This window comes from Heloderma suspectum, chromosome 4 (assembly GCF_057233095.1).
Source record: "Heloderma suspectum isolate Gila_16-S chromosome 4, 16-S_ref, whole genome shotgun sequence".
Classification (NCBI taxonomy): domain Eukaryota; kingdom Metazoa; phylum Chordata; class Lepidosauria; order Squamata; family Helodermatidae; genus Heloderma; species Heloderma suspectum.
In genome coordinates, this window is record NC_139461.1 from 59,134,829 (window position 1) to 59,149,692 (window position 14,864).

At 44.2% G+C, this 14,864-nt stretch overlaps 1 protein-coding gene across 2 annotated transcripts in view; it reads left to right on the top strand.

The window, feature by feature from the left end:
* Positions 1-6,036: 6,036 nt before the first annotated feature.
* The window catches only part of ARFGEF1 (ARF guanine nucleotide exchange factor 1), an 84,813-nt gene continuing 75,985 nt past the window's right edge, over positions 6,037-14,864 (top strand). Inside the window, exon 1 of one of the 2 annotated variants that reach the window (XM_084849358.1) lies at positions 6,037-6,975. In XM_084849358.1, the coding sequence (XP_084705484.1) occupies positions 6,852-6,975 (124 nt within the window). In that variant the 5' untranslated portion in view covers positions 6,037-6,851. The remainder of the gene's footprint in view (positions 6,976-14,864) is intronic. The other variant, XM_084849357.1, reaches the window with a different exon arrangement.

Here is a 14,864-nt window from a genome sequence, read left to right on the forward strand (position 1 = left end):
CTTCCCTTGGTTTTCACTGTGCATGCACCCCCTATTGGACAGGAGAGCACACTACATATACATGCAGCTTGATTTCAAGTGACTTTCATATGAATGAAATAATAGTAATCTTTCCTCATAATTATTTTAAGCAATCGGCTTGTGGGAATAGAAAACAGAATTTCCTTCTCTGTCAAAATTTTCTTGTATCGCTTTGAGGTGTGTAAGATAACAATCACAGGCTGCAATCACAAATGGAACCATTTTTAAATATAATTGTGTTTGTGTGTGTGTGTATATATGTATGTGTGTGTGTGTGTGTGTGTGTGTGTATATATATATATATATATATGGAGAGAGAGAGAGAGAGAGAGAGTGAGTGAGTGAGTTTTGGCTGGCCACCTAACTAGATTGGGAAATATATACCTCTTGGTGATCAATCTATAGAATAGGTAGGATCTCTTCTATTTTTTAAAATTGCTGTATAATGGGAGGAACGGTGCTCATGGGATCTGGGCAAACCTCAGGGTTTTTCATATTATCATAGCTTGTCAAGCCATTGTACCTTCACAAAATAGTGGGGTTGTTTACATGACGCTACAGCCCATTGTGGGTTATTTAACCCATAGTGAGGCTGCGGCACATGTGGGGTGCATGTGGCCACCATTTTGAATATGCAACCCTCACTTAGGGGTTGTCATGTTGTGTGAACCCAATGAGTGTGGGTTATATGAGCGTTAAAAAACCTTCACATAACCCATAGTCTGCATATACAATATGGTGCCTATGGGTGCCACAGCTCATCATTTGAACCCAGTCACTAAGAAATTGTGCACAAAAAGTAACTTACGCATTAAAACAGCAGGGCATTGTTCCTTGAAAGTCAACTAGAGTGAGGTTTTAAATTTCCTGATCTTAAAAGATACCAGTTGAAAAAACCCCAAACCTCTATGAACTGTAAACACCATTTTTACTTTGAGCAGGTATCATTTTTTGAGCCCTGATTCTGCAGACTATCATAGATAATATGCAAGATTAAAAAAAAAACTTTCCTGAGGAACCTAACATACAGTACAAACCAGTAAATACTGTAATAAATCTGTAATACTTCCAACAATGCTGCCTCTGATTACATTACATGTTTGTGTATTTACCTATCTGAATCATTAATACCATTATTTGAAAACAGATAGTTGTAAAAGCCTTCTTCAGATTACAAACATTCCAGCTTTTTAAAATAAGTTTCAAAAATATGTTGCTATTTAACTGTTATCAAATATTAGTTTTAGGGTACAATCCTATCCCTTCAGCAAAGGAGATTGTTACCTTGTCGTGATGCTGGAGCTTGAGCACTTCAATGACGTCATGAGCTAAACCGTGAAGGGACACCCAAGACGGGAAGGTCATGGCAGAGAGATCAGACTAAATACGATCCCTGGGGAAGGAAACGGCAACCCACCCCAGTATTCTTGCCATGAAAACTAAATGGATCAAGTACAACCAGAGATATGTCGGTATACCTTCAGAAGATGGGACTCCCAGGTCGGAAGATGGTCAAAATGCTACTGGGGAGGAACAGAGGATAAGTTCAACTAGCCCCAGATGTGATGACGCAGCTAGCTCAAAGCCGAAAGGACGGCTAGCAGCCAATGGTGCTGGTGGTGAACGACGAATCTGATGTTCTAAAGATCAACACACCATAGGAACCTGGAATGTAAGATCTACGAGCCAGGGCAAATTGGATGTGGTTACTGGGGAAATGTCAAGATTAAATATAGACATTTTGGGTGTCAATGAACTGAAATGGACTGGAATGGGCCACTTCACATCAAATGACCACCAGATCTACTACTGTGGACAAGAGGACCACAGAAGAAATGGAGTAGCCTTCATAATTAATAATAAAGTGGCTAAAGCAGTGCTTGGATACAATCCAAAAAATGACAGAATGATCTCAATTCGAATTCAGGGTAAGCCATTTAACATCACAGTGATCTAAATACACGCCCCAACCACAGATGCTGAAGAAGCAGAAGTAGATCAGTTCTATGAGGATCTGCAGCACCTACTGGATAGTACGCCAAACAAAGATGTTATTTTCATTACAGGAGACTGGAATGCTAAGGTGGGTAGTCACCTGGAATTACAGGCAAGCATGGTCTGGGAGAACAAAATTTAGCGGGACATAGGCTGATAAAATTTTGCCAAGACAACTCACTGTGCATAACAAACACTCTCTTCCAACAACCTAAGAGACGACTTTATACATGGACTTCACCAGACGGTTGACACCGAAATCAGATTGACTACATCCTTTGTAGCCAAAGGTAGCGGACATCTATGCAGTTGGTAAAAACAAGACCTGGAGCTGATTGTAGTTCAGATCACGAACTTCTTATTGCACAATTTAGAATCAGACTAAAGAGAATAGGGAAGACCCACAGATCAGTTAGATATGAGCTCACTCATATTCCTCATTAATATGCAGTGGAGGTGAAGAATAGATTTAAGGGACTAGATTTAGTAGATAGGGTCCTGGAAGAACTATAGACAGAAGTTCGCAACACTGTTCAGGAGGCGGCAACAAAAAACGTCCCAAAGAAAAAGAAAACCAAGAAGGCAAGATGGCTGTCTGCTGAGACACTGGAAGCAGCCCAAGAAAGAAGGAAAGCAAAAGGCAACAGTGATAGGGGGAGATATGCCCAATTAAATGCAAAATTCCAGAGGTTAGCCAGAAGAGATCAGGAATCATTTTTAAACAAGCAATGCGCGGAAGCGGAAGAAGATAATAGAATAGGAAGGACAAGAGACCTCTTCCAGAAAATTAGAAACATCAGAGGTAAATTCCAGGCAAAAATGGGTATGATCAAAAACAAAGATGGCAAGGACCTAACAGAAGCAGAAGAGAGCAAGAAAAGGTGGCAAGAATATATGGAAGATCTGTATAGGAAGGATAATAATATCGGGGATAGATTTGATGGTGTGGTCAGTGAGCTGGAGCCAGACATCCTGAAGAGTGAGGTGGAATGGGCCTTAAGAAGCATTACTAATAACAAGGCAGCAGGAGATGACGGTATCCCAGCTGAACTGTTTAAAATCTTGCAAGATGATGCTGTCAAGGTGATGCATGCCATATGCCAGCAAATTTGGAAAACACAAGAATGGCCAACAGATTGGAAAAAATCAACTTATATCCCCATACCAAAAAAGGGAAGCACCAAAGAATGTTCAAACTATCGAACAGTGGCACTTATTTCACATGCCAGTAAGGTAATGCTCAAGATCTTGCAAGGTAGACTCCAGCAATTCATGGAACGAGAATTGCCAGATGTACAAGCTGGGTTTAGAAAAGGCAGAGGAACTAGAGACCAAATTGCCAATATGTGCTGGATAATGGAGAAAGCCAGTGAGTTTCAGAAAAACATCTATTTCTGTTTTATTGACTATTCTAAAGCCTTTGACTGTGTGGATCATAACAAATTGTGGCAAGTTCTTGGTGGTATGGGGATACCAAGTCATCTTGCCTGCCTCCTCAGGAATCTGTATAGTGACCAAGTAGCAATGGTAAGAACAGACCACGGAACAACGGACTGGTTTAAGATTGGGGAAGGAGTACGGCAGGGTTGTATACTCTCACCCTACATATTCAACCTGTACGCAGAACACATCATGCGACCTGCTGGGCTTGATGAAGCCAAGGCTGGATTTAAAATCGCTGGAAGAAACATTAACAATCTCAGATATGCAGATGATACCACTTTGAGGGCTGAAATGGAGGAGGAGCTGAGGAACCTCATGACGAAGGAGAAAGAAGAAAGTGCAAAAGCTGGGTTGCAGTTAAACCTAAACAAAACCAAGATTATGGCAACCAGCTTGATTGATAACTGGCAAATAGAGGGAGAAAACGTGGAGGCAGTGACAGACTTTGTCTTTCTAGGCGCGAAGATTACTGCAGACGCTGACTGCAGCCAGGAAATCAGAAGACGTTTACTTCTTGGGAGGAGAGCAATGACAAATCTTGATAAAATAGTTAAGAGCAGAGACATCACACTGACAACAAAGGCCCACATAGTTAAAGCAGTGGTATTCCCCGTAGTAGCCTATGGCTGCAAGAGCTGGACCATAGGGAAGACTGAGCGAAGGAAGAATAGATGCTCTTTTGAACTGTGGTGCTGGATGAAAATTCTGAGAGTGCCTTGGACTGCAAGAAGATCAAATCAGTCCATACTCCAGGCAATCAAGCCAGACTGCTCACTTGAGGGAAGGATATTAAAGGCAAAACTGAAGTACTTTGGCCACATAATGAGAAGACAGGACACCCTGGAGAAGATGCTAATGCTAGGGAAAGTGGAAGGCAAAAGGAAGAGGGGCCGACCAAGGGCAAGATGGATGGATGATATTCTGGAGGTTATGGACTCTACCTTGGGGGAGGTGGGGGTGGCGACGGACAACAGGAAGCTCTGGCGTGGGCTGATCCATGAAGTCACGAAGAGTCGGAAGCGACTGACCGAATAAACAACAAAAAACAATCCTATCCATGTTTAAACAGAGAAAGTCCTACAATTCCCAGCATTCCCCAGCCAGCCTTTTTTTCTGTCTAAACATGCCAAGGATTGTATCTTTAGAATTATTAATATTACAGAGAACAGCCTAAGTCTGAAGAGTCACCATGACCCTTGTAGACTTATGAAAGGACCCACAGGGCCCAATATGGCAAACTCACAATTTATTATGAAGTTTGGAGCACATTTGGCCTTATACCAGGACAGACTATTTGTCAATCTAGCCTGGCATTGTCCACTCTGACTCACAGATGCTCTTCAGCATCTCAGTCAGAGGGTGTTTCCCATCTTCTACTACATAATTCTTTTAAATGGAGATGCCAGGGATTGAACATTTTTTTATTTTGTTAAAAAAACTCTCATTTTAACACTTGGGGTCACTTTCTTAAAACCATGCTACTGAATATCTGGGTAAGATGGTAGGCATTTGTAATGCCATGGTACTCAACATGAAAGCAGGCTTTACTAAGGAAGTCAGACCAGTTGCTAGGGAGATGCAAGCTCATTCCTAGCCAACTCCCAACTTGTTTTTTGTGGGTGTCTCAGCTGAGCAAGGAGAGGGAACTTCCCTCAGTCCATTCACTCTGTATGGTTGTGAGTGCCAACTGGGCACTCCTTGCTTTCACAGGCTTTTAAGTTCTTTGGTGTCCTTCTCATCTGATGAGGCTCTGCGCTCTTCGATCTGCTTTCATCTCGAGGCCGAGTAGAAGTCAAGTGTTCTGCAGCCAAATGTTTTCATCTCAGATTTGTTTTATCTTTATTACCCTTGGGAAGGCTCAAGGAGAGGAAGGGTCATTATGGCCAAGTATGAGACTTATTTACTTTAGAACAGATGGTGTCTTCATACATTCCTGACTTCAATCCCAACCATACTTACCTGGAAGTAAGGCAACTTACTTTCAAGTAACACATTCCAGAAGGGTAGTCTGCTAGAGTAAACAGACTAAGGTGTATTGTGGCACCTTGAAGTCAAATAGATTAATTATGACATAAACCTTGGCGGACTAGAGCACACCATTAGGTGTATGAAGCGTGTGTGAGAAAGGGGGGGGGGAATAAATACAGATACTTGCTTCTTACATTTGATGAAATGGGCTCTAGCCCACAGATGTTTAAGTCAAGGTCTCTTGTCTTCAGGGTGTAACACACTTAAGGGGGAATGTATGTGCATATATATATATATATATATATAAGCAGTGGGGCCCAAAAGCTATGAAATACAGTCTGTGACATTTCTATGCAATACTCAAAACGTATGGAAAATAAGCAGAGTAGCTATTCACAAGAGAAGTACTAACCACAACACGCTGTTCCTAGCTTTCCTATGCTAATTTAGTGGCCATAGATAATGGGAGAGAAAACCCGGCCTGGGCTAGCCTGGGTGCTGAACGAGCAGACTCCAGCGTGCCGATCAATTCTTACGCCTCATCATCACGGAGCCATAGCGGCCTTTGCCTGGAAGGAAGCATGGAGGAGGGGCGGGGCCCGCCTCGTTTCCTTTCTCGAGTCTGAGGGAACAAGCGGACCGGGCTGGCTTCCTGGGCTGGCCGGATGGAGCCTTTACCATCACCGGGAAGCATCTGAGGGGAAATCAAATGTGGCAGGGGGAAGGAAAGAGAAGCTCCCACGTACAAACACCGAGGGCGGGTGAACCACCGGAGGGAGCGGGCGGCCGGGCGGCCGGGCTCCGGCTCCACTCAGTACCTCTGCGCCGCTCAGCCTCTTCCCCATTCCTCTCCGAAGAAGACCAGGCCCCTCCCCTCCTCACACCTGTTGCGTGGGGCCGACAGCCAGTCCTAGCTCAACCTCGCTAGCGCGGCTGGTGCTGCCGTTCTGCTCGGTCCCTCCCTGCGGCTGCGCCGCCGCCGCCTCCTCCGCCCGGGCTTGGAGCAACAACAGCAGCAGCACCTACCACCGGCGCCGCTGCCGCTTCCTCCTCTGCAGCCACTCGGGCCGCGGCCTTGACGTCGTTTCCTTCCAACATGGCGAGAGCGGGAGGCTGCCGCCGCTATTGCTACGCCTGCCAACGCCGCTGCTAATGGAGGCTGAGGCGAGCGGGCAGCTCCGGGGCTGAGAGCTCGGAGTTCCTAGGAGAGCCAGTTTTTTCTTCCCCGGCGGCGAGCAAGGGGGCCGCAGCAGCCGCCCTGTCCGATCCCAGCCTCAGTCGCCTTTCAGCCGGGAAGCAATTTCACGGGAAGCTGCTTCGGTTCTCACCCGGTGGCGCGGCCGGGGTAGCTGTAGCCCAAAGCAGAGAGACAGAGTCTCCCCACCGCTCGCTCGCTCTTTTCCCCTCACTTTCCTCGCGTCCCCATGTATGAGGGGAAGAAGACGAAAAACATGTTCCTGACCCGGGCCTTGGAGAAGATCCTGGCCGACAAGGAGGTGAAGAAGGCGCACCATTCCCAGCTGCGCAAAGCCTGTGAGGTGGCACTAGGTAAATTGCGTGTGGGGGGTGGGGGTGGAGGCGAAGGGTAGGGAAACTGAGGCACCTGCTGCGGGGAAGGCAGGCCAGGCCTTGGAATTGATGGGAGCGGCTGTCATTGTGGGAACAGACTGGCCGGAGGAGGAAAAAGCGAGAGAGACGGCAATGAAGAGGGTCTCTCAGCTTGGATGTGTGCGTGGAGCGGGGCGACAAAGGTGCCTGGTAGATCAGGTTTCGGGTAGACTTGGTGACGAGCGGGAAAGAAGAGAAGGGGCAGCCCCTGGTATTGCCGGTGCATGAGGCAGGCCTTTGTGATCCGGCAAAGGCGTTGGGGGTATGGAGGTGCAGGTGGCGATGGGAGAGATTAGGGAACCAACAGAGGCCGTGTGTGCGTGTGTTTTACGGTAGTCTTGGCGAGGAGTTGTGCCTGTGGGTTGGTGAACGGAAGGAGTGTGTGTGTGAGCAAGCTTTTTTCCCTTGTTAACGATGCAATGTAGTCAGTTGCCTTGACATGGCTTTCTTTCGCCGTCGCCTCCCTCGCGTACAAACACACCCTGGATGAATAGGCAGAGAAGGTGTGTAGAGAGCTGACCTGGAAGAACAAGGGCGCCTGGGAGGGAGCAGGTGACGGGCAAGAGGGGTGGGAGGAAGGAGCGGAGAAACGGAAGCTGAAGAAAGGCGGATGATGGAAAACAAGGGGCAGTGACACCCTGGCAACATTTAAAATTAATGCCTGTTCTTTGAATTGAGAGGCTGTTGTGTAGGGCAGAGGAACAACAGCAGGGAGGGATGCAGTGGTACAAGGAATCTTTTATAGCACATCTGTGTAGATAGTACAAAAAAAATCTGCTGGGAGGAGCGTGGGTTTCTTTCATGTTTTTGCACGGTTATTTACGCCAGAATGCAAAGAAATACGGGAATTATGTTCACAAGGGGAACTCTTCACCCAGGTTATTAAAATAAGATTTAATCCTTCTCCAACTGAATTACTTTATTACAGCAGAGAGATACTGAAATGAAAAGTGATTAGGTGGCATATGATACAGAATTCTGATATGATGAGGGCAGACAAGGAATACATCCCTGGATTAGTTCACCCTGTATTTGTTTAAAAGAGCTTAGTGCAATTTAAATACAGGGAAGTAAAGAATGTGTTATATCTAGAACAACTGGCTAATCGCTTTCCCCCAACCCCTGGTATGATGGTGATTTTGTAATGATTTTTGTAACAACTGGTCATGTATAACTGTATGCAACTAGAGCTGGATCAGAGTAATAGTTTTTATATATATGTGAGCTTGTCATTAGCCAGTGTTGTGATTCATAAAAATTATCTTTCTCATTCTCTTTTCTGTGCTGAGTCTGTGTACATTACTGTCTGTGTACATCACTGACCAACATAATTGCAGATGTAAGGAAATATTTTAAAATATTAGTTTTTATTAATTTTCCACCACCATTTTTGACAGTGTCAATCTACTATTGGGATCCAACAGTCATAACTGGAAATAAAGAGTATGACTGATTTAAAAATGATTCCAGTTTAATAGGAAAAATAAATTTTTATTGCTATCTCGTTTCAAAAACACAATTGTTGGGGTACATTGGACCCTTGCAATGTTAACAGAAGGGAAAGCAAAACAGAAACAAAAAATGTGTAGGGAAAATACTGGGCTTATAATGAGGGGGGTCTGGCTATACCCCAAAAGTCCCGCCCTAAAGAACATAACAAAGAAACATTGCAAGTTTGCACTATAAAGGTGCAATCCTATGTATGTTTGGACAGAAAAGAAATCCTACAACTCCCAGCATGCCCCAGCCAGCCGGCTGGGGCATGCTGGGAGTTGTAGGACTTTTTTCAGGCTAAATATTCATAGGATTGCACCCAGAGGGAGCGATCCTACTGGGACAGGTGGCCACTCCGAACTGGGAGGCAACCACCTATCCAATGCAGGACAGGAGAAGCGTGGAAGGGATCATCCCCTCCGCGCTTCAGCTTCCCCGTTATCTGCAGCTAGACAGCCAATTTCGGGTGTCTAGTCACGGGAAGGCGAAGCGGGTGAAACAGCTGCCAGACGACACGTTGGATGTGTCGTACTGGCATTTCTGCCTTCCCCGCCCTGGAATGCCCCCAGGAAAGCCCTGTTTTGGCCGCTCCACATTCCTCTTCCAATTGCGGGGCTGTTCCGCACTGCCTATAAGAAAGTGCGGGAGTGGGGGAAGGTCAGTTCTCAGGGACCCAACGTATCCTATGGCTGTCTAGCCTCTAACTAGTGGCCATAGGATTGCACCCTAAGGGTGCAATCCTATCGAGATAGGCGTCCACCTCCGAACTCAGAGGCTACCGCTATCCTAAGCAGGGCAGCAGAAGCACGGAGGGGGTCATTCCCTCCATGCTTCTCCTGCCCTGCCTTTTTTGGCTAGACAGCCAGTTGCAGCTCTCTAGCCGTAGGAGCACAGAGCGGGGAAGGAGGCTGCTGTACAACACATTGGCTGTGTTGTAAACGCAGTTACGCCCTCCCCAGAACGCCCCCAGCCACTCCCCTTTTTGGCTGCTCCGTGCTTGTCTTGCGAGCGTGGAGGACAGGGCTGTTCCGCACTGCCTCTGAGGCAGTGCAAAATTGGGGGGAGGTCGGTTCCTGGAAAATGGCATATCCTATGCCCGTCTAGCCGCTGTCTAGTGGGCATAGGATTGCTTTCTTAGTGTATTAACTCCTGTGTCAAAATAATTCTTCTCCAAGTTGGCTTTAATCCCCAGAGTAAAATGTACACCTGGGATCCAGTGGATTTTTGCAGTCAGCAATTTTTTTCCTGTACACATAGGAATGTACAGGGGGAAAATACAAAACCAGAACAAATCTAGTCGAGTGCTCTTGAAGTGGTATAATCACATAAAATGGAATTTACAATACAGGCAAAATGCTAAGCTTTCCCCTACCCTATTTTGAAAAGTTGCTGGGGATAGAATGGGCCTCAATCAAGTTAGGAATTTGGTAGTTTCACTTTCCCATTCATTTCAATAGGGGTAAACTGTGGACCCCTAATGGTTTACGAAGTGAAATGTAATTTTTCACACCTTGAAAAGGTGGTGATGGCAGTTGGGAGAGATGAAACACTGCAGGATAACTGACCCCATAATTGTTGAGGAGTTCATGGAGTATGAAATAGTTCAAAAGCCTCGAAGCATCTTACAAACACTTATTATGGTATAAGGTTCCATGGCCTGGAGTCCACTTGCATCTCATCAAGTGGTCTCCAATCCACGAAAGTTTATGTCAATATATATATATATATATATATATATATATAGTTTTTAAGGTGCTACAAGACTATTTTGTTTCTGATGTTTGTTTTGTTTGTCTGCTGCTACAGAAAAGCATGGCTACCCCTTCTGGAAGTGGGTGAAGTTTGATAAAATAGTTTTACAAATATTTCAAAGAGCTGCTGGGGCTCATAACAATGTCATTAGCATAAGAGGATTAAGGCATGATGTAATGCCTGATGTAAGGCGTGAAAAAAGCAAATGAATAATGGACCTTTATTGATATTGGACCTGTACTGGACCCTATAGATTTGCCTTTTGTTGTTGTTGTTGTTCAGTCGTTCAGTCGTGTCCGACTCTTCGTGACCCCATGGACCATAGCACGCCAGGCTTTCCTGTCCTGCGCTGTCTCCCGGAGCGTGCTCAAGTTAGATTTGCCTTTACCTTGTATTTTATCAGCAATAATATATTTAAAAACACACATAGTAACAGAAACCATGAGGTAACAATATAGTATTTATTTGTATCTGAGATGCTTCAGTCAGGACCACATCTTGATGGTACAGTTGCTATATTATCATTAAAAGCATTTTACCCCTCTTTGTAGCCAAAATGGCTCCCAGGGTGGATTACAAATATCAACAGTAGGACAGTTCTTGTCCTCAGGTTTATTATCTAAAAGACATAATATACGCACACACATGTGCGCACACGCACACAAAGGTATGGAAATGGGGAGAAGTAAAAAAGCAAGCTTAGGTGCCAGTTCCTAAAGTTATAGTTCTTATAATGACTGCTGGGATAGAAAAGTGCAGGTAGCCTGATAGAATGGCTCCTGTTAGGTGACAATTGAGCAAGGGTCAAAGGCAGCTGGTTTCTCAGCAGAGATGATGGAATAGGCCCTGCTTCTATTCTCTCCCTCTGCTCTGCAGCCTGATGGAATCTTGGCTGCCACTAGGTGACAGTATAATTGTCATTCACCAGATCAACAACCTTTGTAGTTCATCAGACATTGTTCTTACATAGAACTGTACTGACATCTTGGGACAACTCTGTGGTGTGAAGTTTTGTTCTCTGTGTGAATCTAATGTAGGATCTGCTGCTGTTTAAACAACATCTGAGTGATGGACATAAGAAGGCATAGAGAAATGGGGAAAATGGCTTGAAATTGACAGCATGATTTTTAATTCGGTTGATAGAGAATACAAGAATTTATTAATGCTAGTATAATTGCATGCATACACAGAACAGTATCTTAGAGCACTTCTAGTTAGTAATAATTGTTAAAATGTACACATGCCTAATGTCTAAAAAGGCTCACAGAGAATTCCATTTTGATTTCTGTCTTGTTTATTATGATTTATTAACACACTTGAACAGGGAAAGTATATAGTGCTAATTCAGTGTAAAAGTGCTGAATCATTAAAAAAAGCTATTAGTTTACAACAGCATTTCTCGGTGGGCTGGGGACCACCAGTGGGTCTCAACCCACTTTCAGGTGGGCCTCAGTGCTGCAGTGCACCCGGTTCTTCCAGCAAGAGAAAGGGATGAATGAAACTTGCAGTGTGTGGTGATAGGTTACAAGTTAAGTGTGGAAGGAGAAATAGCAGGAGATGAGTAAAAGTAGTTTGAGAGGCATGTGTGGGTACAGGAAAACAATATAAAATGAAGTGTCCTCTACTTAGATTAGAGCCTCTGGATCAGCAAATTCTCCCTGATATAGGGAGACTGAGGGTTGATACCTCCAGAGCCAATATCTGTACTTAACTTGAGGAGGGCTGAATTATGGAACTCCCGGCTGCAAGAGATCACTGTGTGCAAAGAATATGGCAATGTCCAAAGAGGGTGTATGTATCAAAATAAAATTATATCAGCAATTGCCAGCTGATAATGCCAAACTATGTCTCCATCTGCCACCATTTTGTTACTGCCCCAGCACTTCCATTTTGTGATTGGTGGGCCTCAGTCATTTTCAGCTTTCTCACGGGGCCCAAGAGGGTAGAACATTTGAGAACCCTTGGTCTAGAAGAGACTACGTAAGGAGAAAGAAAGGAGGTCATTCTAGATTTTCAGTGTATGTCTCTTTATAAATATAACTTTTCAGTTTATTTTTATAATTACTTTGAACTTTATGAAATGCCATCATTCCATTTTTTCAACTCATGACTATGGCATATGTGTCCACCAACTAAACAAGTCTGCTTTTCTGATAGTATGCAGTGCAATCCTTTGGATGTTTACTCAGAAGTAAGTCCAACTGTATTAAATGAGGCTTACTCACTGGTAAACCTGTTTAAGATTGTAATCTTAATTTTTCTTCTTTGTGCTGGTGAAATTGTTAGATCACATTCAAGACATACTATCTCATTCTACTTACATGAGGCCTGTATTTGCTCTGTATTCTCCTTCAATGTTCCTTTTGTTTTCCTGAAATTCATTGATTGAATGACAAGGAACTGTGCAAATAGCACAACTAAAACCAGAGTTTTCATGCAATAGAGCCATTAATACTGCTTTCCATTGATGCCTTACAAAAGGTTGCTATGAACAAAGCATGTTAATGGGGGTATTTCATTCCATGTTTTGATACCCCCATATTGTTCAGTATTAACCTTTGTTACGTTTGATAGAGAAACGCTCTACTTTTGCTAACTTCATAGGCTAACATTCACTCAGTCTTATTTTTCTTTCTCATTTGACTTAGAATAATTACATGCTTGGTTGTGGGCTTCACAAAGAGCTCCCCTCTTGTTCATATTTCTTTATTCAATATTTCAAATATCCTTTGAAATATTTCCATGTGTTAATCGTTTGTGTTCACTGCATATGTGCTTATTGGGGCATCACCACTCCTTTATATAAGCAATGCAAGAAACAACTGGATTGGCTAAGAAAGTGAGTAAAATCCCTCGGGTTCAACTGAACTCAGGTTTAGGGAATATGCCATAAGATTGTGCACACGTTCTGGCTGCATTCAGATGATCACAGGAGCGAAAGAACCCATCGTCGGTTCTCCTTCCACCTTTCCACGTGCTGGTCGCGTGACCTCGATTTGCATAATTACCCACAATGCAGAATGGGTTGCCATGTCATCCGAACCCAGCATGCAGTGTGGTGGAGGTGGCCTCTCACCCACACCATAACCCTACTGCAAACTGTGGGTTGTAGGGTGGGTAAGAAGCTGCACCACATGCTGGGTTCGGACAACACAGCATCCCACGCCGAATCAGAGGTAAATATGCAAATTGTGGTTGCGTGCCCAGCATGCACGGGTCAGGGAAAGAACCCACAATAGGTTCTTTTGCTCCCATAATTCTCCAAACCCTGTCTGTATTTGTTTTTGAGCCTCCCCTGTCTCTCCCCTCCCACCCATCATCCTTGCTGCAGTTTTGGTGTTATGTGTAATTGTTGCTAATCCATATGAAAATGAAACCAGATGTACTTCTAAATACTTTCTGAGAACCTATATTTAATCATGGTTCTCTAAGTAAGTTTGGAAGCACACCTGGTTACTTTTTAACCTAGGTTGGGAATGGGGTGTGTAATGGCAAAAGTAGGTGGAGGGTGTTGAAGGGTGTATAGTATTCCAAGACCTACTCCTGATTCCTAAATCCTGGTTTGGTTATATATCTGAACTAGGCCTTTCCCCAGTCACTGCATTCTCATTCTCATTCTCTCTCTCTCTCTGTCTCTCTCCCTCTCTCCAGCGCCCCGCCCCACCCCCCATGTATGCTTCTCTCCTTTGTTTTCCTTCTGCAGGCTTGGACTGCGCTCATAATACTTTCAACTCCTTTTCCCCCATACCCTCCAATGCTTAACAGCCTCTGTATATAACATACGAGGGCTTCCTTTTCAATAATAAAGGAATTATAAAGGAGTGCAATAATAAAGGAGTTGTCAGGATGGTGTAAGTCTTGTTGTCATGCAAGTCCCTCTCCTTTAAATGAAGTTCGCAAAGGAAAAGTTTTTTTTTCAGTTTGCTACGATGAATCATCCTGACTTTCACACTTTCTTTCTGTAGTTAATATCACAGTTCTTAACAGCATATATTTCCTGCTGCTACAACAATCTCTTTTGCCTTTGCCCTATTTTTGTTCTTATCTTTTTACTTTCTAGGTCTCATTTCTTGTTCCTTCTACTCCCTTACATAAACTCATATGTGTGTGCACTCAAATGGAGGAGAGATTCTCCTAGTACTTCATTTCGCAACTTTTCAAATCAAACCAACGGACTCCTGAAACATCCTGTTCTACAGTGGTTCTGGTCCTTCTCGAAAGGGCTATTTGTGAACGTGGTACTGAGGGACTTCTGTTTGATGTCGTGAGTGTTGGCCTTTCGTGTCTGCCAGGGTTCCATCTTGTCCCCCATGCTATTTAACATATACATGAAACCACTGGGAGAGGTTGTCAAGAGTTTGGGGGGTTCCATCTAAATCCAAGGAATCTGATCGAGTTCTAAATCAGTGTCTTTTGGTAATGGACTGAATGAGGACAAACACATTGAAGCATAATCCAGATAAGACAGAGGTGCCCCTGGTTAGCTGAAAGGCAGATCAGGGGATAAGGACTCAGCCGGTGCTGGATGGGGTTACATTCCTCTTGAAGATTCAGGTTTTCAGTGTGAGTGTACTCCAGGATTC